At 35.4% G+C, this 25,009-nt stretch overlaps 1 protein-coding gene across 2 annotated transcripts in view; it reads left to right on the top strand.

Moving 5' to 3' along the window:
* Positions 1–25,009, top strand: part of SMCHD1 (structural maintenance of chromosomes flexible hinge domain containing 1) — a 159,392-nt gene that overhangs the window by 60,103 nt on the left and 74,280 nt on the right. For both annotated transcript variants that reach the window (XM_079108270.1, XM_079108271.1), the window contains exons 21-29: positions 9,579–9,675; positions 11,750–11,822; positions 13,770–13,909; positions 14,673–14,807; positions 16,744–16,971; positions 18,926–19,074; positions 20,030–20,118; positions 20,886–21,004; positions 24,228–24,395. In XM_079108270.1, coding sequence (XP_078964396.1) covers positions 9,579–9,675; positions 11,750–11,822; positions 13,770–13,909; positions 14,673–14,807; positions 16,744–16,971; positions 18,926–19,074; positions 20,030–20,118; positions 20,886–21,004; positions 24,228–24,395 — 1,198 coding nt within the window. The remainder of the gene's footprint in view (positions 1–9,578; positions 9,676–11,749; positions 11,823–13,769; positions 13,910–14,672; positions 14,808–16,743; positions 16,972–18,925; positions 19,075–20,029; positions 20,119–20,885; positions 21,005–24,227; positions 24,396–25,009) is intronic.

Below are 25,009 nucleotides of genomic sequence, written 5' to 3'. Positions count from 1 at the left end.
TGTCATCCTCCACTTAATAGCGATATCATTCGTCCTTTGGCTTTTTGAGATTGGCTTATCTCACTTAGGATGATATTCTCCAATTTCATCCATTTGCCTGCAAATGCCATAATTTCATCATTCTTTATGGCTGAGTAATATTCCATTGTATATATATACCACAGTTTCTTTATCCACTCATCAATTGAAGGGCATCTAGGTTGGTTCCACAGTCTGCCTATTGTGAATTGAGCAGCTATGAACATTGATGTGGCTGTATCTCTGTAGTATGCTGATTTTAAGTCCTTTGGGTATAGGCCAAGGAGTGGGATAGCTGGGTCAAATGGAGGGTCCATTCCGAGTTTTCTAAGGAATCTCCACACTGCTTTCCAGAGTGGCTGCGCTAATTTGCAGCCCCACCAGCAATGTATGAGTGTACCTTTCTCCCCACATCCTCGCCAACACCTGTTGTTCCTCGTATTCTTGATAATCGCCATTCTAATTGGGGTGAGATGGAATCTTAGGGTGGTTTTGATTTGCATTTCTCTTATTACTAGAGATGTTGAACATTTTTCCATATGTTTGTTGATTGCTTGTAGATCTTCTTCTGTGAAGTGTCTGTTCATTTTCTTAGCCCATTTGTCGACTGGATTATTTGAATTCTTGGAGTAGAGTTTTTTGAGTTCTTTATAGATTCTGGAGATTAGTGCTCTATCTGAAGTATGATTGGCAAAGATATTCTCCCACTCTGTAGGCTCTTTCTTCGCATTGCTGATAGTTTCCTTTGCTGAGAGAAAGCTTTTTAGTTTGAATCTATCCCAGTGGTTGATTCTAGCTTTTATTTCTTGTGCTATGGGAGTCCTGTTAAGGAAGTCTGATCCTAGACCAACAAGGTGAAGATTTGGACCTACTTTTTCTTCTATAATCTGCAGGGTCTCTGGTCTGATTCCGAGGTCCTTAATCCATTTTGAGTTTAGTTTCGTGCATGGTGAGAGATATGGGTTTAGTTTCATTCTGTTGCATATGGATTTCCAATTCTCCCAGCACCATTTGTTGAAGAAGCTATCTTTTCTCCATTGCATATTTTTGGCCCCTTTGTCTAGTATGAGAAAATTGTATTTATTTGGGTTTGTGTCCGTGTCCTCTATTCTGTACCATTGATCTACCTTTCTATTTTGGTACCAATACCATGCCGTTTTTGTTACTATTGCTTTGTCGTAGAGTTGAAGATCTGGTATTGCAATACCCCCTGTTTCACTCTTCCTGCTAAGGATTGCTTTAGCTATTCTGGGTTTCTTATTCTTCCAGATGAATTTCATAATTGCTTGCTCTATTTCTGTAAGGTACGTCATTGGGATTTTAATTGGAATTGCATTGAATTTGTATAGCACTTTAGGGAGTATGGCCATTTTGACAATATTAATTCTTCCTATCCAAGAACATGGAAGATCTTTCCATCTTCTAAGGTGTTCTTTAATTTCTTTCTTTAGTGTTGTATAGTTCTCATTGTAGAGGTCTTTCACCTCTTTTGTGAGATTGATTCCCAAGTATTTTATTTTTTTCGAGGCTATTGTGAATGGGGTAGTTTTCCTAATTTCTCTTTCTGAAGATTCATCACTTATGTATAAAAATGCGTTGGATTTATGGGCATTGATCTTGTAACCTGCTACTTTACTGAATTCACTTATGAGTTCTAAGAGTTTTCTGGTGGAATTTCCAGGTTCCTCTAAATATATAATCATGTCATCAGCGAACAGGGATAGTTTGAGTTCTTCTTTTCCAATTCGTATCCCTTTAACTTCTTTGGTTTGTCTAATTGCTCTGGCCAGAGTCTCAAGAACGATGTTGAATAGAAGTGGTGAAAGAGGGCATCCCTGCCTTGTTCCAGATTTTAGGGGGAATGCTTTCAGTTTTTCACCATTTAGAATGATATTAGCCATGGGCTTAGCATAAATGGCCTTTACAATGTTAAGGAATGTTCCCACTATCCCTATTTTTTCTAGTGTTTTGAGCATGAAGGGGTGCTGTATTTTATCGAATGCTTTTTCTGCATCTATTGAAATAATCATGTGATTCTTGACTTTAAATCTATTAATATGGTGAATTACGTTTATTGATTTCCTGATGTTGAACCAACCTTGCATCCCTGGGATGAAACCAACTTGATCATGGTGCACTATCTTTTTAATATGTTTTTGTATGCGATTTGCTAAAATTTTGTTGAGAATTTTTGCGTCGATGTTCATTAAGGATATTGGTCTGAAATTTTCTTTCCTTGATGAGTCTGTCTGGTTTAGGTATCAGTGTGATATTGGCTTCATAGAATGAGTTTGGGAGGGTTCCCTCCTCTTCTATTTTATGGAATACTTTGAGAAGTATTGGAATGAGCTCTTCTTTAAAGGTTTTGTAGAACTCGGCTGAGAACCCATCTGGTCCCGGACTTTTCTTTGTTGGTAGGCTTTTGATGACTTCTTCTATTTCAGTACTTGAAATTGGTCTATTTAAATTGTTTATGTCCTCCTCGTTCAGTTTAGGCAATTCATATGTCTCTAGAAACCTGTTGATGTCTTCGAAATTTTCTATTTTGTTGGAGTATAGATGTTCAAAATAGCTTCTAATTATGTTTTGTATTTCAATCATGTCTGTTGTGATATTTCCTTGTTCATTCCGAATTTTAGTGATTTGGGTTTTCTCTCGTCTTCTCTTTGTTAGTGTGGCTAAAGGTTTATCAATTTTGTTTATTTTTTCGAAGAACCAACTATTTATTTTGTCAATTTTTTGTATTGTTTCTTTTGTTTCAATTTCATTGATTTCAGCTCTGAGTTTAACTATTTCCTGTCTTCTACTACTTTTGGTGCTGTTCTGTTCTTCTTTTTCTAGGGCTTTGAGCTGTAGTATTAGGTCGTTTATTTGTTGAGTTTTACTTCTTTTATTAAATGCGCTCCATGAAATAAATTTCCCTCTAAGTACTGCTTTCATAGTGTCCCAGAGATTTTGATACGATGTTTCTTTGTTCTCATTTACCTCTAAGAATTTTTTAATTTCCTTCCTAATACCTTCTGTTATCCATTCATCATATAATAGCATATTGTTTATTCTCCAGATGTTGGAATAGTTTGTGTTTTACTCTTTCATTTATTTCTAACTTCAATCCATTATGATCTGATAGAATACATGGTAGTGTCTCTATCTTCTTGTATTTGCTAACATTAGCTTTGTGGCATAATATATGGTCTATTTTAGAGAAGGATCCATGTGCTGCTGAGAAGAAAGTGTATTGTCTCTTGGTTGGATGGTATATTCTATAAATGTCCGTTAAGTCTAAATTATTGATTGTGTTATTGAGATCTATGGTTTCTTTGTTCAATTTTTGTCTGGAAGATTTGTCCAGTGGTGAGAGAGGCGTGTTAAAATCACCTAGTATTATTGTGTTATGGTCTATTTGGTTTCTGAAATTGAGAAGGATTTGTTTGACATACATGGATGAGCCACTGTTTGGGGCATAGATGTTTATGATTGTTATATCTTGCTGATTTATGCTTCCCTTAAGCAGTATGAAATGACCTTCTTTATCCCTGCTGACTAACTTTGGCTTAAAGTCCACATTATCTGAAATGAGGATGGATACTCCAGCTTTTTTGCTGAGTCCATGTGCATGGTATGTTTTTCCCCATCCTTTCACCTTTAGTCTATGGGTATCTCTTTCTACGAGGTGAGTCTCTTGCAGGCAACATATTGTTGGATCTTTCTTTTTAATCCAGTCTGCCAGTCTATGTCTTTTGATTGATGAATTCAGGCCATTAACATTCAGGGTTATTATAGAGATATGATTTGGTTTCCCGGTCATTTGGTTCATTTTTAAAATTTTGTTTATTTATTTGTTTGACACAACTTGTTTCCTCCTTTATTTGACAATTCCTTTAGGATAATTCCTCCCTTTGCTGATTTGCTTCTTTGTTTTTCATCTCTTCCTCATGGAATATTTTGCTGAGAATGTTCTGTAATGCTGGCTTTCTTTTTGTAAATTCTTTTAGCTTTTGTTTATCATGGAAGGATTTTATTTCATCGTCAAATTTGAAGGTAAGTTTTGCTGGGTATAAGATTCTTGGTTGGCATCCATTTTCTTTCAGGGGTTGAAAAATGTTGTTCCAGGCCCTTCTAGCTTTTAGGGTCTGGATTGAAAAGTCTGCTGATATGCGTATTGGTTTCCCCCTGAATGTAATTTGGTTCTTTTCTCTCACAGCCTTTAAAATTCTGTCTTTATTTTGTATGTTAGGTATTTTCATTATAATGTGCCTTGGTGTGGGTCTGTTGTAATTTTGTGTATTTGGAGTCCTATAAGCCTCTTGAACTTGATTTTCCATTTCACTCTTCAGATTTTGGAAACTTTCTGATATTATTTCATTGAATAAATTGTTCATTCCTTTGGCTTGTTTCTGTAGGCCTTCCTCAATCCCAATCATTCTTAAATTTGGCCTTTTCATGATATCCCATAGTTCTTGTAGATTCTGTTCATGATTTCTTACCATCTTCTCTGTTTGTTCAACTTTGTTTTCAAGGTTAAATATTTTGTCTTCAATGTCTGAGGTTCTGTCTTCCAGGTGTTCTATCCTATTGGATATGCTTTCTATGGAGTTCTTAATTTGGTTTATTGTTTCCTTCATGTCAAGGATTTCTGTTTGGTTTTTTTTCAATATCTCTAACTCTTTATTGAAATGATCTTTTGCTTCCTGTATTTGCTCTTTTAACTGTCGATTGGTGCGATCATTCAATGCTTGCATTTGCTCTTTCATCTCATCGTTTGCTTCTCTGATCATTTTAATTATGTACATTCTGAACTCCTGTCATTTCTTCTGCCATGCTGTCATTGGGTTTTATTGATGTAACATCTAGATTTGTTTACAGCATTTTCTTTCCTTGTTTTCTCATATTGTTCAGGTATCAGTGGACCGCTGAGATATTGCAGATTTCCTCTATTGACTTACAATGTCCCTGAAGATTTCTATATATATCCCCCCTTAGCCTTCAGTAGCCTGACGTCTTGGAGGAAGTTGATAATGCGGTGCTCCACAAGGAAGCTGCCTCTCTAGGAGTGGTGGCCTTCAGGTGGGGTATAATCCCTGCTATTGGGCAGAGGTGCCTCCACTTGTTGACCAATGGTCATCCAAAGGGGACCTAGGCTGCGGGCTGAGGCAAGGCCTGTTTGGGCCTGAGTCTCTAGTTTTACCGTCCTTGTGGGGAAACCTCACCCGGCAGGGAAGTCTCACCCGGTGGGGAGGTCTCACTGGTAAGTACCCTCCTAGAGGTTCCCCTCAATTTACAGCTACCACCTGGGCTGGGCTGCCTTCCTCTGCAAAGTTCCCAGGGGCCCGGCCCTACCTCCTGGGCCTGGGAGCCTCACCCTTCTCAGATGAATCTCCTTAGGCTGCCCCTCCTCAGAGAATCTGCCCACAGGCCTGGAACCTTCGCTCCGCCCTAAGCCTGTCTCTGTGCGGCTCTTCCACCCAAAAGCCTCCTAGATCCTGGGACCCTGCTCTGCACCTAATCGCCTGGCTATGCGGCCCCTCCTCTGAGCAGCCACCTGGGGCCCTGTACAATCGCTCTGAGTCCCAGAGACCCGCCACACGCCTCTTCCTCCCGACAGCCGCCCAGTATTCCGGTGCGGTCACTGGGAGTCCAAGAAACTCACTTCGTGCCTCCACCTCCCACCAACCACCCGTAGCCCTGGGCAATCAATCACTCCGAGTCGAAGTGACCCTCCTCGTTCCTCCTCCTTCTCCACATAACCCCACAAGTGTTCAGGAGCGATCGCTCTGAGTGCCTCTGAATCCACGTGACCCACAGCACGGGTCCTCTGGGCAACCGCCCGGAGCTCTGGTGCGGCCACTCAAGACCAAGCGACCCACCACGCTTCTCCTCCAGGCAGCCCCCCTGTGTTCAGGTGCTGTCACTTTAAGTCCAAACAACTCACCACTCGCCTTCTCCTGTGAGCAGCCGCCTGGAGCGCTAATGCAGTCACTGCGAGTCCAAACGACTTGCCGTGCTCCTCCTCTCCTCCTCCTACTCCTCCGGGCAGGCCCCGGGGTTCAGAAGTGGTCTGAGTCCAAACAGCTCGCCACGCAGCCCCTCCTCTGGCAATCGCCTGTAGCTCTGGTGCAGTCACTCTGAATCCAAGCGGCTGCGCTCCTCTTCCTCCTCCTCAGGGCAGGCAGGCCCCGGTGTCCTGAGTCCACCCAGCTCTCCTCGCCACTCCTCCCCTGGGCAGCCGCCGGAGCCCCAGTGGTGGCTCCGAGTCCCAGCGCTGTGCCGAGCGGCCTCCTTTTCGGCGCTCCCAGTTGTCCGAGTTCACTGCTCCAGCGGGGGGAGGGGCGTCTCGCCGGCAGCTCTACTTCACAAAGTTTCCTGCGTTCCGGGACCACCGTCCCATCCGGGACGCCTTCCCAACGGGTGAGAGTCACCCGGCTGCTTTGAGTTGGTCCCAAGTGTCTCAATATCTCCTCTTTTGAATCCTGAGTCCTGGAGCAACATGAAATGCAGCCACCCTCTAGGCCGCCATCTTGAAACCTTCTCTATTTTTCTTATCTGACAGATTTTCTTACATTTATCCCCTTTCCATTGAGAATTTTTCTTTCTGCTATCACATTTTTTGATTTCAAAGAATTTGTCCTGGTTTTTTGAATATTATTTAAAAATCCTATTCTTTTATGAATGTAATGTTTTTTCACTGATAAGTAAATGGTAGATCTTTTAAGCATTTTTATCTATACAAATAACTGTTTTCCCCAAGTTTGTTGCCTTTTATTTCTTCCTGGTCTCTTTTCTTCAGATATCTCTGGTAGTCATTGACTGTCTGCTTGTAAATAAGTAATTCTTTGTTTTTTGTGGTACTGAGGATTGAACCCAATGCCACATTATGTCAGGCAAGCATTCTACCACTGAACCACATCCCTAACCTAATAAATAAGAGAACTAAAATGTGGATGGATGAATCTGTAAGTAAGGGAGAGGCTATTGACTGGTAGCTCCACTATAGGATTATCTCTCTGGGGAACTTTGTTGGGAATAAGGGAGAATCTCGTTGTCAGTGTTATAGGTCTTTTTTCCCTTGGGCTGGGAGTTTTCTCAAAGAACAATCTTTGGTCTCTGGGCAATAGTTTAATTCCAAACCAGTCAGAGAACAGAGCTAGAGTGGGAATAGGAGAAATGGGGGGGTTCTTAGCATCTACATGCATTCATTCACTATTATCCCCTCTCTTTTCTTTTCTTTCCTTCAATTAATGTGCTCCTGGTTCAGCAATCTTTGATTTTAAACTTTTCAAAGATTAATCTTCCAGTCACCTGCCAGAGGTAGAGAAAGGGAGATCTGGGATCTAAACTTTCATCACTTTTTCTCTTATCCTTTGCCCCAGCTTCTAAAGGCTGTTAGTACTACCAATTCCTGAGTGATAACTGGGAATTAATTCCCACTTGTCTATCCTGTGTTCTGACAAATAAGATTTGCTGCCCTTAGCCAGGCGTGGTGGCACAAGCTTGTAATACCAGTGGCTTGGGAGGCTGAGGCAAGGAGGATTGTGAGTTCAAAGCCAGGTCAGCAACTTAGCGAGACCCTTTCTCAAAATAAAAAGGGCTGGGAATGGAGCTCAGTGGTTAAGCACCCCTGGGTTCATTCCCTGGTACCAAAGAAAAAGAAGAAAAAGAAGGTTTGCTGTCCTTGTCTCTTTTCTACCTTTTCCATATGTTTGCTTTTAATAATAAATTCTTTGCTTTCAATATTAATGCAGTTTTAAGAGACAATGAAAATAGATGTGTTTAATATGGCACTATTCCCAGAGTTATTATCTTGTATGGCACATTACATTTTTTCAAACAGGGCTTATTGTTAAAGATTGTTAAATAAAAATCATGGGATCATAGTTTTGGACTAGGCTTCTGCAGTCGGCCCCAGCAGACCAGGCTAAAAAGCAAAGTGAAATTATTCATCCTAAAATCCCAGGCACCAAATGAAACTAACCTATTTATCTACACTTGTGAAAAATCAGGCCTGTTTAAATTGACATGATAATGAAATTCCCTTGACTGTAATGCCTATACAAATGAAGTAACATGAAATAATGTGATGTTAACCAGTTATTTCCCTTTTGTTCTGTCTCCCTGTCCTTACTTTATAGGGAAAGTAACTTTAAAATGATCAATCTGCCTTTCATTTTTGTCTCTACTTGCTTCATCCCTTGTCTACAAAACCAGTCTCTTCTGCTGTGCTCATTGGAACACTTACTTTGTTAGAATAAAACAAATGGAATGAAGTGTTGCCCAATCTATAATCAAATGTAAAGTCAATTAAGATCTTTAAATTGTTATCATTTTTAAATCTTCCAGTCTATTCAGAAAATACTTTTAAACACTTGAATTCCATTCTTCAAAAAAATTAGGCCTTTTACTCCATCATGGTGTATTTTTAAATCCCCCCCCCCCCCTTCTTACCTTAGAGTAAAATGTTACTCAATGGATCTATATGTACTTGGTCAAAGCTGACTTAGGAATCAGATAGCTCATAGGAGTAGATTAGGAGACCTCTCCACATATTTTAACCAGTTCACATCATCACAAGACTCTTTGGTTATTTAGACTTTTTCTAAAATTGCCAATAATTTTAATAGGTGTCAAAAATTCTCTAAAATCCCATGGGGTGAAAGATTTCAAAGAATCCACAACAAAGGCTCAAGGTATCCTTAAACCTGAGTTTAAATGTTTTACCGTGCCAGTCTATGCTTATAAATGCTTGCTGGATCAGTTTTCTGTGGGAGCCAGGTGTGACAGCACATACCTATAATCTCAGCTACCCAGCTACTTAGGAGGCTGAGGCAAGAGGATTGTGAGATTAAGACCAGCCTGGGAAATTTAGTGAGACCCTGTCTGAAAATGAATAATAAAAAGATTTGGGGTTGTAGCTTAGTGGTAGAGCACCTGGAGTTTAATCTCTAGTACTGTGAATAAATAAATAAAAATTTAAAAAGTGGGAATTGGCTTCTGTTTATTTCTTCCTATTTTAATATTATTTTATTAGTCTGGCACAGTGGCTCTTGCCTGTAATCCCAGCCACCCAGGAGGCTAAGGCAAGAGGATCACAAGTTCAAAGCCAGCCTCAGAACATAGCAGGCCCTAAGCAACTTAGTAAGACCCTATTTCAAAATTTGTTTAAAAAAAAAAAAAAATACACACACATATTTATATTAAGCTAAGCATGATGGATCATGCCTGTAATCCCACATCTCAGGAGGCTGAGGCAGGAGGATGATGAGTTGAAAGCCAGCCTCAGCAAAAACAAGGCTCTCTGGGCAACTCAGTGAGACCCTGTCTCTAAAAAAGATACAAAATAGGGCTGGGAATATGGCTCAGTGGTCGAGTTCCCCTGAGTTCCAGGGTACCAAAAAATTAAACTAAAAGCTTTGGGGATGTGGCTCAGTGGTTAAGCACCTCTGGTACCAAGGGGGGAAAAAAAGAAAAAATTTTATTACTAAATTGAATTATACATGCCAATGCCATAATTGCACCTTCATAGGTAACAGAGGAGAACTTTTAAAAATACTTATTTTTTCCAGTGGTTTATCTTTACATTATGAAGAAATAACCAAAGGACCAAATTGTGTAATTCGTGGTGTTACAGTTAAGGGTCCTGTAAATTCTTGTCAAGGCAAGGTAAGCATTGTACATAAATGTTATAATACCTGTTATTTGTTTCTTATATAGTAAAAATGAATTTGGAAATTTAAAATTAAATGACCTACTTTTGCAAACACCACTAGACAGTATTATTGTTAGGAATTAATTAGCCTCATGTCACTTGACTACTAATTCTGTTTGTAAGAAAAAGTGGCAGTCATTACTGCAGTTGTTTAAACATTTGTGAATTAAATATTTTTCTACTGTCTATCTTCGTGGAAAGCCGTTTTTTTTCAACAGTTATTCAGTACTATGCTGTCTGTTTTTTCTTCGACGTTTCTGTTCATTTTATAGTATTTTTTTCTTACAACAAAAATGACAGAAATCTGAGAAACATAAGCTCATGAATTTAAGTATATTAGTATGGTATTCAGATGAAGTATTTGGCGTTAGGGATATGGTTAAGGAAAGTAAATACATAAACTACATAAGATAACTTTTCAATTAGGTATAAAGTAGCTATTAGAAGAGGATACTGTGGCTAATACCTTAAATAATTGATTACTTTTTAAATACTATATCCATTACCTTCAGTGTATACTTAAAATTATCCCTATCAGGCTGGGCACAGTGCATGCCTGTAATCCTAGTGACTTGGGAGGCTGAGGCAGGAGGATTCCAAGTTCAAAGCTAGCCTCAGCAACTTAGCAAGGCCCTAAGCAACCCAACAAGACCCTGTCTCTAAATAATACATAAATGGGCTAGGGATGTTGCTCAGTAGTTAAGCACATCTGGGTTCAGTCCCCAGTACTCCTGCCCCCCCCCCAAATTATCCCTGTCAATATGATTTTTAAAAGACAGCATGTTGGGGTTGGGGGTGTAGCTCAGTGATAGAATAGCATGTATAAGGCCTGGTTCAATTCCCAACCATGAAAAAGTAAAATTTTAGATAGAGCATGTGAATTTCTTCATGTATCTCAGCTGTAATATCCCTAATCCGAAATGCTCCAATATCTGAAACTTTTTGAATGTGTATATGATAACACAACATGAAAATTTGCATACCTCACCTCACATGATAGATTACACTCAAAACATGAGCACATGAAAAACATTGTATAAAGGTACCTTCAGGCTGTGTGTATATGAAACGTAAATGAATTTTGTGTTTAGATTTGGATCTCATCTGTCCCATAGATATCTCTATGTATATAGATCTCTATGTATGTGTACATTTTCTAAAATCCAAAACACTTCTGGTCCCAAGCATTTGGATAAGGGATTCAACCTGTATATACTACTTTGTTGCTAAGTTGCCCAATCTAGCCTCATATTCCAAGTAGCTGGGAGCATAGGCTGTGCTGCACATCTTTCTGAATTCAGAGTTTCCAGAAAAAGAAATAGAAATTCATGGCAAATTTAACTTTAGTAAGATAAACTTACTAAAAAGATTACTATGTTTTAAAAACTTTTATTCTTTAAATAACTTTAGATTTTCAGAGGAGTTTAAATAGACTTACATAGAAAGTTACTCTATAAACCTCTTTAAAAACCTCATACATTTGTCAGTGTCAGAAAGTTAACATATATTATTAACAAAACTACAGACTTTATTTAAATGTCTCAAGTTATTAGTTTGCTGTTCAGAATCCAATCCAAAACCCTGCACTACATTTAGAAATTTCTAGATTTTTTTCTACTATATTATTTCACACTTTTGTAATATCCATCTTAAGATAATTCACAGTTAACTTTTTGAGTTTAAAGAGATTTGTCTACAGGAAAACAGGATAAATCAAATTTTCCTCTTGAGTCTCTTGGATATTTGATAACTTTAGCAAATATAAAACTGGTAGGTAGAGTTCTATAATGATAAGGAAATATAAAGTGAAAAACGAATCAGAATTGAGATGATGAACCAGGGATGTATTTTGAATTTGTGTTATTTTTTTTCTGGTACTTTCAGTTTCTTTCTTTTTTTATATATTACATTTTAATAATATAGAATAACCAATGCCACTGTAGCATATTTGTACATGCAAATAAAGGACTTTGATTCTTATTCTCCACCACCTTGTGTTTAATTTTTACCATTTTTTTTCCCCAACAGAATTTTAATCTGAAGGTTACTCTGCCAGGTTTGAAAGAAGACTCACAGATTTTGAAAATTAGATTACTACCTGGTAATGTTTTAGGAAATATACTTAACGTTTTTAAAATTATATTCTTAAAATGTGTAATGATACTATAAAGTTGGAGTTTGGGGCAGGTTGAAAATATGTTTGGATTGCCAAATAACACTGACAGAAATGACCAGTAAAAAAGGAAAACATATAGGAATATGTTAGTGAAGTTCTAAAAATAATCTTGGAAGAAAAATTTGAATATTGACAATGTTTAAGATAATTTTTCCGAGGGATATACTTACTAGATTTATGTTAGAACTGTGCTGTCCTTTATCTTTTCTTGATACAATTCTTCATATTTTAAGAAGAAAAGTTTCTAATTTTATTTAATTTGACACTGACAACATGAAAAGTGAAATTGCATAAAAATTACATAGGATAGAAAATGCTAATTTGAGAGGCAGTCTGCTTGTAGAGATTTAAAGAGTTTATTCTTTAAACAACCCTTTTGGATTTGTATCTAGGTTAAACTTGTTCTGTGCCTTAGTTTCTTTACACATAGAATGAATTAATATCTGCTCTCAAGAGGGTTGTTGTAAGAATTCAAAAGTTAATACAGATAGTCCTCCCTTTGCTAGTACTGTCATAACTGATTGGAAGAAACAGTACCAATATGCATGAGTTTTTGTTAACATAGTACTGTGCAAAGTGAGAACTGCCTGTACTTGTGAAACACTTAGAATAGAGCTTCATTTAAAAGTTTTAGCTCTGCTATTAAAAACCTTAATCATATCTTTGTTATGTTTTGTGCTAGTTTAAACAAAAGGAAACAATTTTGCTTATTGGCTTTCACAAATTCAAGTTGTGTGAATTTTTCTCCCAGCATTCATTGAAAAAGAAGTGAAAATTGGCACATTGGTAAAAGTGTAAGAAAAAAATATTTTAATAAGTACTTATGCTTTATGATAGTTGAGCTAAACAGTATAGATTTGAGTAGTAAAATTCTTAGTAATTAAATGTTTCTGAATTGTTTTTGGAATTTGAGAGCAAAATTGTTAAAAGGAAGTAGATGGTATAGTGAAAAAAAGTCAGGAGGTTTCAAATTGCAAACCACAGTTTAACTCCGAGTCTGCTACTTATTAGCCTGTGTCTTTGACAAAATATTCAGTCTCTCTGGATTAAGTGTTTTCCTTACTTAACTCCTAAATTAATTATGTGTAGGTGTTTCCTCACCCATAAAATGGAGATGATAATAGTACCTTCTTCATTTAGATTATCATGAGTTTACAGTGAGACTTGTGCTTATTTAAAACTTAACACAGTGACTGGCATATATAGTAAATAAAATATTTATACTATCCCAAAGTAAAATAAATGTTTCTAGTTCTGTCTTTATAGGCTTGGATTACCAGTAGTTAGCACAGATTGAATTTTAAAATATTAGTGATTATGGAGTAAAATCAGCATACTACAGAGGTATAAACCCTTTTTTTTATTAATCTTCCAGGAAACTTGTGGTATAACTTGCTAATGGACATTGGAGGTAGTGAGAAATCTAATAAGTAAATTATCTGGCTATATCAACCCATCTTTTGAATGCCTGAAAAGAACCTATCATTACTTGTACTTGAGAAATCAGATACTATGTAAAGTTAAAGATGGCAAATAAGTAGTTTGATAAATTTTTTTTCTTCTTAAATACTTTTTGTCTCTTGATCCTTATAAGACTTTACCTGCTCAGGTGATTTATTGCATGAGTTACCACTGTGTCATAGCTTGTAATATAAAACTAAGCCTAGACATCAGACATTTTATTATATAGTTGAAACAGCTTTCATCACCTGTAGAATCTATGCTTTTTGGAGATAGAAATGATTAAACTTGGACATTGCTTAGTTTTTGCTTGATTGTATTATTTATAGAATATTAAATCTTTGTTTCTTCTGATATTTCAGCACTTGAGTTTTTAAAACCTATGTATTTCATTATATGATTTTCTCTTAGGTCCCCCTCATTGTTTGAAAGTGAAACCAGATTCTGAAATTTTAGTAATAGAAAATGGAACAGCTTTCCCATTTCAGGTGGAAGTTCTAGATGAATCAGACAACATAACAGCACAACCAAAACTGATTGTCCATTGTAAGGTAAACTTATTGTGAGATGAGAATAGTCTGTACTTTAAAGTCCATGGTGATAGTAAATGGCAATAACTACATCTTTTGACTACTTTATATATTGTCTTAACATAGACTCTAAGTCTTTAATGATTGTTCTGTGGAGAAATTAGCAGGATCGCTTATTTATTGACAATTCTTTTTCAGTAATCCTAAATCAAGGAAAAATGCCAGCTTTGACCAGTCTTTCAGGATTGGCAGTGGATGGATAAATTAAGGGGATAAAAAAGACCACAAAAAAGGAAAGGAAACCCAACAAAGTGAAGTAAAAAAGAAAAGACTAGTGATTGAGGAAGTTGGTTTTCCTTCTAAAAGAGATAACTTTTACTTGGCGTTGTAGAAAATTATTCTTTTTGTACAGAAATTCTCTAGATTATTTATTTATTTATTCATTCATTTGTTTAATTTGGTACTGGGGATTGAACCCAGGGTGGTCTACCACTGAGCTTCATTCCCAGTTCCTTTTTATTTTTTATTTTGAGACAGAGTCTCACAAAGTTGCTGAGGTTATTCTTGAACTTGAGATCCTCCTGCCTTAGCCTCCTGAGTCATTGGGATTATAGGTGTACACCACCATGCCTGGTTAATTCTCTAGAATTTTGAGTACTATTTAGAATTTTCCAATTTATACATGTAAATAGTAGCTGTAGTGAATCATTTGAAATTTTGAGTAATTATTAAATAATCAGTTACATTTGTTAGAGTTTTAAACTATTTTTCATCCTTCTTACAGTTTTTAGGTGCTCCAAACCTTCCAGTCTACATTGTGGATTGCAGTAGTTCTGGAACCAGTATTTTAACAGGGTCTGCAATTCATGTTCAGAATATTAAAAAAGATCAGACACTTAAAGCAAGAATTGAAATACCTGTAAGTTGTTACTGTTTATTAATATTTTATTGATTATTAAAACAATTAGTCTTTAACAGCTTTGTTGTATTTCCATAAACATGTAGATTTTTATTAGTATTTCCACATAAAGGGATTTTCTCAAAACCTACGAATAGAATATTCTTTATTGGAAAAGCATCTCCGCTGATGGTGAAGCCATAAGGGAAGAGGGCACTATAAACAGGCAGTATTGCTGAATAGAGTAACAATAAATAAAATATTTAAATGTGATTTATTTTGTCTTTTTCTTTCCTTTTTTTTGGTATTGGGGGTTGAACCTAAGGGCACTTAACCCCTGAGACACATCTTTAGCCCTTTTTATTTTTTATTTTGAGACAGAATCTCACTAAGTTGCTTAGGACCTCGCTAAATTGCTGAAGCTGGCCTTGAACTTGCAATCCTGCCTCAGCCTCCCAAGCCACTGGGATTACAGGCATGCGCCATTATGCCTAGCTTAAATGAGATTTCATAGTAATCAATATAATTGGTGGATAACCTAATCAATTTATTTGCTCATACTTGTCTGCTGATTATACACCAATTATTAGTATATCTTGAACCTCAAAGGATAAAAGATGACTTCCATTTTTTAAATTAGAATGAGATGACAGCTTTATTCTCATTCTCTTGAAGCTGATTATATTTGATAATCTTAAATATTATTTCCTTTTTGAATTAATATGAACAACATATTTTTTAACAAACTATCTTCTAAAAGATCAAGAAGTACAGGACTTAGAATTAGAGAAGAATCTGGACTTGGAGGTAACAAGTAGGATTTATGTGAATACTAGAAAGCAGCAGTAGGCAAAAGACCAGGAGTCCTAAACATTTAAAATGAATACCAAGGTATATCCTCTAATGTGCAGTTATAAAATCTTAACTGGAGATAGTTACTTGTTTAACTGGAGTCAAGCAAGTAAGATAAATTTCTAATAGATTGCCTGATATTCTGCAAGGTAGGGATGTTAAATACATTATCAGCCACTTGAATGGGTTTCCATAGGAATGGCTGCAACTACAGGAAGAAGGAGATGAATTAAACAGGGTAAAGGTAAAACTATTTTAGAGTTAAGCTTATTTTAAATTTAGTGTATGCTGTGGAATGCACTATAGTGTGATTATGAAATAATGATGTCATTATATTTTGTGTACCTAAAATCTGTTTATTTATTTTAAAATATTTTTTAGTTTTAGACAGACACAATGTCTTTTTTTATTTATTTATTTTTATGTGGTGCTGAGGATTGAACCTACTGCTTCACATGTGCCAGGCAAGTGCTCTACTACTGAGCTACTACCCCAGCCCCCCTCAAATCAATTTATATAGCATAATCCAGTTCTTCACTGATGTGTGGAACACTGGCATGCCAATAATAATTGCAATTTTCCAGTATATTGATCAGCTCAACCTTCAATACATCTAGGTTTCTATGACTTTAAGCAGCTTCGTTCATTTACCCCAGTGTGTGTTTGGTAAAACAAAACACTTCAGTGTAACCTATCGTAATTAAGTAATATATTGTTTGATAACTTTCTCCAATGAGACATTCCTAATTTCTTTATCTTTATTATGAATAAGTGATGGTCACTGAATCTATGACATAGTAAAAATTTCATAAATTTACAGTACTTTTAAAACATTCAGAAATGAGGGTAAAGAAATCCTTTTAGTGCAAATATCTTATTATTGGTTTTAAGAATGTAAACAAGGCTCTTTATAACTTGATGATGTAAAACATGAAGTTATTAATACAGTGGCCTCTTAATGACAAAGTATAACAGTATTTAAGATGATCTTTCATAATTTTGAAACTAAATTCTTCAACAGTGTAATGGAGTCACTGCTAAGTTTTTAAAAAGTTTTTAGTAGAGGTGTCACTAAGTATATGATAATATTTTTCTCTCTTCCTAGAGCTGTAAAGATGTGTCACCTGTGGAAAAGACTATCAAGTTGCTTCCTAGTAGCCATGTTGCCCGACTACAGATATTTAGTGTAGAGGGACAAAAGGCAATCCAGATCAAACATCAGGATGAGGTTAATTGGATAGCAGGGGATGTTATGCGTAATCTGATTTTTCAAATGTATGATGAAGGAGAAAGAGAAATCAATATAACATCAGCTTTAGCAGAAAAAATTAAAGTAAGTATCTCAAATTGGTTAATTGCAAGAATTTTTTTTCATTTTATATTTGGAAGACTATAAGCAAGAATCTATCTATCTATCTATCTATCTATCTATTTATTTATTTATATATGGGCATGGAACCCAGGGGTGATTAACCACTGAGCTACATCTCCAAACCTTATTTTTTGTTTTGAGACAAGGTCTCGCTAAGTTGCTGAAGCTGTTTTTGAACTTGTGATATTCCCACCTCAGCCTTCCGAGTCACTGGAATTATAGTCATTCACCACCATGCCCAGTACAAGCAAGAAGTTTTATGGGTAGCCTCTAAGAAGCAACTTAGAGAAAATAACTATTTTTAAAATTCTGGGCTGAGAAAGTTTTTTTCATAGACAACATTGAAGTATGGATGATTCACATGTGAGAATCATCCATATTTTGACCCTTAATCAAAATTTCTAGGTTTCGGCATTTTATTTAGTTATATACTTTTTCATCAAATATATATCTGCAGTCATGATTTCTGCCCATTACCATGCAATATGTTTGTAGTTATTCTGAAGGCATTAAACAAATGAAAGTATTAAAAAGTCAACAGTGAAACCATATTGTTAACTATAGAGCCTTTATTTGGCCATTTGGAATTAGTATACCACTTTATAAAAAATATGTTCCTTAGAAAATAGTTTTATTGGCCCTCATCAACTGGTTGTCATATAAATTCAACATTTACACTTAGATTGGATTGAATCTGCATGATGAACTTAACATTTCACTAAACAGGGAACCAAATCAAAACTATTAAGATTCTTACCACATAAAGTAGACAGCTCTGTGTCTTTCTCCTTATGGTTGATTGAAAGAACATTGGGCAATCTATGCTTGCTTCTTTCAAAGTCCAGTCAGTTCTGCCATAATGAGACACATACTTTCCTAAAACGCACTGTGCCATGCAGAACCATGCAGGAAAAATCACAAGGCTTATGGGGAAAATGGAATTAGAGGCACAACACTCAAACTTCATCAGTAACCCATTTAAAAAGAAAGGAGCCTAAAACAGTGGCAAAATATAAACAGTAATACATATGTGAAGAAGTATATAAATACTGAAAAAATACAGCTGTTTACTTTGCTTGCACAAGTTACCAGAAAGATAGTGAATACTACTCTTAAAGTTTAATGTGTAGTTTTTAGAGAATTAAGCCAGGATTGCAGGAAATCAGTTTGAACTGAGCAGGGCCTACATTGAGAGGGCAGCACAGCTAGGATGAGGGTAGAAAGGCTTTGTCCTTTTTATATAATTCCTGCTTGCTTCTTATCCTCCATCACTAGGGTAGCATACACTATAAAACAATATTAGGATATTGATGATTTAAAAATCACAAGTATAGAAGGCTGAAAGTAGAATGTTAAGCTAAAAATTCTTAAAAGGAAGAGTAGGATAATCAGTTTGAAGAAGTGTAATTAATTGATTAAGTAACCAATTAAGGAATTCAGAGGATATAAAATTTAGAGCTTAAAACCTCTAAGAGATTAAGACCAAAGGACGACCAGAAAGGTAGTTACATTAATGGATGTAACTTCTTTTTTCTCACCTTGCCGTATAAAGGTCTAACCAGATCTCATTCAAAGCCTTTATTCATATTTCTCTGAGTTGATCACATAATCTGAGCTATAGTTTTTTCCCTCTTTTTTCTATAGTTTTAAACAATAATAATGACCATTGTGGCAGTTCTTAAGTAAGAACTTGAAATTTTTTGTTTCATTACACCAAACATTATGGTACAATAGCAGCAAAGACAAAAACAATACTTTTTTTCTCCCATCATCTGAATAAATAACAAGAATCATTTTTGATCATAAAGGGACTCTCTCTCTCCTTGGGGTATAAGTGTGTTCAGGAAGATAAGTGGCAGTAGTAGTGCTTTAGACAGATCAAGCTCTAGTCTTAAATAATGCTATTATTTTCCAGGTTAATTGGACTCCTGAGATTAACAAAGAACACTTGCTACAGGGTCTGCTTCCTGATGTACAAGTACCAACATCTGTAAAAGATATGCGCTATTGCCAGGTTTCATTCCAAGACGATCATGTGTCTTTGGAAAGTGCATTTACAGTAAGGTTTGTGGAATTGGTATATTTTGAGATACTTTAAAATTTGGTATATGTCATAAACATTTCTCTTCAATGCATACACGTGAAAGTTTTTTATGAGATAAAAATATTGCCGTTTCTATGGTAGGTTGTATTTGGAATAAAACTTCACTGTAGATGGTGATTAATTCTTATCATGATTATAACACTACATTGAATCAGCCCTCTACTAACTGAAACAACTAGAACTTTCATTAAAGGAAAGTCTTCCTACTGAAAGCAACAGTGAAAATACCTGCAAAATGGTGAAGTCATGAAAAATGAAAAGATGCAGTATGATCAATCAGTGTGATATTCAAAAAGGAAAATTCTTTTATTGACTGATTCCAATTTATTATGAAGAACTCAGAGAAGGGAAAGGCTTATGTAAATTTGTAAAAACCTATCATCTTCCCTGACCTATCATTTCCTTGGCCACCTCTTTTCTAGTGACCCTTTGCATTGTAATTCCTCCACCTGTTTTCATAGTATTTCCAACACTTAGATCAGGTCTGCATTTGAGATAGTTTTAAGATATATTACTTTTCTGACCATAATCAATTCTCTCGATGGATTATTATTACCAATTCATTTTCTCACTGCACTCTTGTCTTAATTTCTTTTAACCTAACTGTGATTTAGAATGTTTTTTGGAGATTATATATATATTTTCATTGTATGAAAGATATATGTACATATATATATTTTCACTGTTTTCTCAATGCATTTTTGTCATAATTTCCTTTTAATGCAGCATCAATACTATGACTTAAATTATTTTTCGAGTTAATAGCTGTACTTTTTTGAATTGAAGAGGTGTTTGGAGGGATGTCTTGATTAAGTTTTGTAACATTATATATGTGTTGCTCTTTAGAATAGTGGAACTACTTTAAATTTTTTTCTATAGTTAATGGTGTAACTGAAAGCTTTTAAACAATTTCAGGCCACTTCCTGATGAAGCCAAACATTTAAAATGTGAATTAAAAGGGGGAAAAACAGTACAAATGGGCCAAGAGCTTCAAGGAGAAGTCGGTTAGTATGGTCTTCTTTCTTCTGTGGTGGTTTCCTTATATTAGTATTTTAATATGCGTAATCTGAAAGGCAAGCATTCACATTGCTTCAAAATCTGTTTCACAGCTGGACATGGTGGCACATACGTGTAATCCCAGTTACTTAAGAGGCTGAGGCAGGAGAATCAAGTTTGAGGCCAGCCTGGACAAGTTAGCAATACCCTGTCAAAAATTAAAACAAGAAATCTTAAAAAGGGTTAGAGATGTAGGTTAGTGGTAGAGCAAATTTGCCTGGCTTGTGCCCCACTGCCACCAAAAAAAAAAAAAAAAATCTGACCTTTTGTTAAAAGAAATAATAATTAATTTAAAAATATAAATATTCCTATGCAGTCTGTTATTTCATTTTATCTAAAAATTTACATAATATTAAAATATTTTCTTTAAATTTTCATGGTAAAAAATCTGATTAAGGGATAGTTTTGGGCTGTGGCTCAGTGATAGAGTGCTTGCCTAGCACGCATGAGGCCCTGGGTTTGATCCCCAATACCACCAAAAAAATAGAAAGAAAGAAAGGTAGCATTAGCATTATGTTAAATATGTAGTTTAAATGTTCTTACATAGATTTTGATTTATTTTTAGTGATTACAAAAGAAATGAACATACTCACTTCATGCCAAAAATTACTTATGTAAGAGAACAAGTTTCTAAGAATGTTTCAAGTATGTCATAGATACTTATGTCTTTTACTAAAAAGATAACACGTAGAGATAAAACATTTTTCTTTTTAAGTCCTGATAGTTACAGATCAGTATGGAAATCAGATTCCAGCATTTTCACCAGGTTGTTTATCAGCTTTGTCAATTGCTGGAGTTGGACTTGATAGCTCAAATTTGAAAACTACTTTACAGGTAAGGCTACTTTCCGTAACAGTTTCTTTATACCATTTTTTTTTAATGTATAAAATAATTGGGGGGAAAGTAAAAATATCTAAGAGGTTTGACTTGATCTATCTAATGCAGTCTTAAAAAAAAACTTTCATAATGAAGATTTTCAAACTTATACAAAAGTAGAATACCAAGTTATTCCTGTGTTCCTCTCATTCAACTTTAATAACCATCACATCTTTCTTCACCATATCATCTTGTAATAAATTATAGATATTATATCATTTCTCCATAAGTATTTTGTGTGTGTATGTATATATGTGTGTATTATATGTGTGTGATTTTTCAAGTAGCTTAATTAAACTCTTGTTGTGAGCACCAATACAACCATCCTGCATTAAAAAGGATGCCAAGGAGAAAACTTATTGTTGGGCTGGGGATATGGCTCAGTTGGTAGAGTGCTTGCCTTGCAAGCACAAGGCCCTGGGTTCAATCCCCAGCACGGCAAAAAAAGAAAAGAAAACTTATTGTTAAAGTTGACCACTGTGCAGTTAATTCAGTTTATCTTGAAAAATAAAATCCCTAATGGAGTTCTTACAGTTTAAAACAAACAAGCATGATGTACTCTGCTTGGAGAAGTCAAAGGTGACTTTAGGGAAGAGGACATTCTGGAGTTGGATCTTCAAGAAATCTGCCAGGCCAGTGTGGGTGAGAGTTCTCTCAGGCGTAAGGGAAGTTGAATTTTCTTAGAACATTGACCTTTTTAAAACTCTTTGAGCCTCCATTACACTTTTCATTTGATAGGCAAGAATAGCCTCAACGTTGCCCTTCCCAAGTAGAGTTTCTGTTTCCACTAATCTGTTATGCTATTGTTTTCTAATTTTCAGAATGGCACTTTGACTATATTGGAGCCCTGCTGTACAACTTTTAATGATTGTGTGTGTGTGTGTGTACAGTGATAAAGTCTTTCTTTGACTTTTAGGTTCTTCCATTAGCTAGCTTTAACTCTGTGTGTAGATGAAATGAGAAGATAAATGTGCTCCTGTTGTTATGCATAACATAATGACTATGCACAGGTTCTATCCTGTTTCACCTAATTGCTACTAAATTATAACCTGTCTTTCTACATCTTCAGTTTCCCCTGTTAGATCATTTCTATCAGCATATAAACATGCTATAATAACTCTCTTCTTAAAAAACAAACCACTAGACTCACTTTGGCCCTGTATTCCTGTCAATCCACTCTCCTCCCTTTTATGGTAAAAATTCCTCCTTTTAAATTAAAACTCTTGGGAAGAATTTTGTGTGTTGTATGTAATAGTAGTTTTCCTAGAATAGGAATATCCTTTTTTGATGTTTCTTAACAAGTCACTCCGATCATGTTGTTTAGACTGTTCCACCTAACTGAATCAATGATGAATTTTCAGTTCCTACTGAAAAAAAAAAAAAAAACCTACTAGGTTTTTACATAATAATACTCCTTTTCTTTTTTTGGATTGAATTCAAGGGCACTTTACCACTAAGCTATATTCCCAGTCCTTTATTTTATTTTGAGACAGTTTCCCTAAGTTGCTAGGATCTCACAAGGTTGCTGAAGTTGGCCTCCAACTTGAGATCCTACAGTATTATTCACTTTAGGTGGCCTACAGTACCCTATGATAATCCACTTTTGTAATCTCACAACGTTCTCTCCCCCATAGCTTTTTGCTCTATAGCCAAGTGGCCTTCTTTCAGCTTTCTATTATTTTACAACCAATATGTACTCTCTGGGCTCAATTTCAGAATTTTGTGTTTAATTCTGTTTGTACTGACCACAATTTATGAATGCAGTTTTATTTTCAAGATTTGAAATAAATCAGAATTACTTCCAACATGACTTTAAAAAGGAATCACTTCTTGTTTCTGCTGTTAAATGTATAATCCTGTGATAGGCTTTATGTATTTTGATCTTTGAATATGTTTTACTGATGAATATCTATTTGATTTATTTTCTAAATATTGAAAAATTCTCCTAAATCCATTCGATTAAAGGGAGATTTCTCCTAAATCCATTCAATTAAAGGGAGATTAACTTGGATTATTGCAGTGTTTATTTTACCTAAAATGCTGTATAAACATTTGTTTTAAAACATAAAACATTAAGTTTGAAGGTTTATACTTGGAGGAAATATAAGATGATCAAATCATTAAGGGTCAACTATTAAAATGTGAATACTACAGTGCTCAGGTAGAACGAAGTTAGTTTAGGGCACTTAGTTACATTGCAAAGATTATTGGTTAATTTCATTGATTCCCATTAATGTGATATATGAGGCATTATTCTGACTAATGGATTGAACAGTACAAAGCACCTACCCTTGGAGATCACCTTGTCAAGGGTAGGGCATGCAATAGATAAGAAGAAAGTGGTGAGAAAAATAAGGAAGTGGTGATAGTAGAGTGGTCAGGGAAGACCCCTTCAGTAAGGTATCATATGTGCAAATAACTAAATAAAAGCTCCAGAGATATCTGGTAAAGACTGTTGCAAACTGAGGAAAAGAACACAAGTATAAAGGTTATCTGACAGGCAAAAAGAAGCAATACAGATTGAGTATTCCTAATCGAAAATCTGAAATGCTCTGAAATCTGAAACTTTTTGAGTACTGACAATGACATTCAAAAAGTTTCACATTTTGAGGTATTTTCAAATTGGAATGACTCAACCAGTAAAATTTATACAAATATTCCAAAATTTGAAAGACTAAACTCTAAAGTCCCTCTGGTCTCAAGCATTTTAAATAAGCATTTTTCCTGTATAAGGAACAGGAAAATTAGGAAATGATAAGGTAATATGTAGCCAAACCTTTTAGATTTTGCCAGGTGCAGTGACACCTGATCCTAGGGATTCAGGAGGCTGAGGAGGATCACAAGATCAAGCCAGCCCAGCAACTTAGGGAGACCCTGTTCTCATAATAAAAGGTAAAAGGAACGGGGATATTGCTCAGTGGTTAAGTGCCCCTGAGTTCAATCCCTAGTAACAAAGAAACAAACAACCTTTTAAGTTCTACCCTACCAAAAAAAAAGAAATTCAGTTTCTCCTTGTTTAAAGTAAAATTTATGGTATGCCACTATTGGCATGGGTATAGTCTATCAATATGTTACTCAGAAACATACCTGTGTTGCCATGGACTAATAACAAAACATTAAATTTTTTTCTTTCTAACTAAGCATTATCACCCATCTTTTTTCAATGTACTTTCCTCACTAGGAAAACACACAAAGTATAAGTGTAAGAGGGATCAGATTTATTCCAGGTCCTCCTGGAAATAAGGATCTTTGTTTTACTTGGCGTGAATTTTCTGACTTTATTCGAGTTCAGCTAATTTCTGGACCTCCAGCTAAACTTCTCCTTGTAGACTGGCCAGAACTAAAAGAGGTAAGTAACTTTATAATTTGAAAGAGTTTAATATTACACAGCATGTAAAAGTAACGATAACAAAAGAGCAAGGGTAATGTAAAACTTAACATTTCATTATTTAATTGGTCACTGTCCTGGTTTGCTCATATAACGAATAAATATTTCAGATCTTAAAAACAATGCATGCATTATAGTAATTTTCAAACAGAGAAATTAAAAATACCATAATGAACCTCAGTATTCAGTTAACCCAGTTTTATTAGTTACTGATTTTTGCCAGTTTTTGTGTCATTGTTCTTATACTACCTCAAAGAATTTTAATGGAGTTTTTAAAAGCATATCCCAGATATCAGGTCATTATACCCATATATACTTCAGTATGCGAACCTATGAAAGTACTTAAATCTTAGAACAGTAATTTTGCAAAAATATGCCAAATCTTACCTTGGATATTTTTTTACCGAATTTTAGAATTCTAATTTTATTTTTTAAACATTTCAATTTCTTTTTAATTAAGAACTGCAAATTATATGTTTGTTATATGGTTTTTGAAATATGTATACATTGTTCATTGGCTAAATTGAGCTAATATAACACATACGTGATCTCACATCTTGTGAGAACATTTAAAA

Source organism: Sciurus vulgaris, assembly GCF_902686455.1.
Source record: "Sciurus vulgaris genome assembly, chromosome: 13".
Taxonomy (NCBI): domain Eukaryota; kingdom Metazoa; phylum Chordata; class Mammalia; order Rodentia; family Sciuridae; genus Sciurus; species Sciurus vulgaris.
This window is presented reverse-complemented; position numbering and strand designations above follow the sequence as displayed.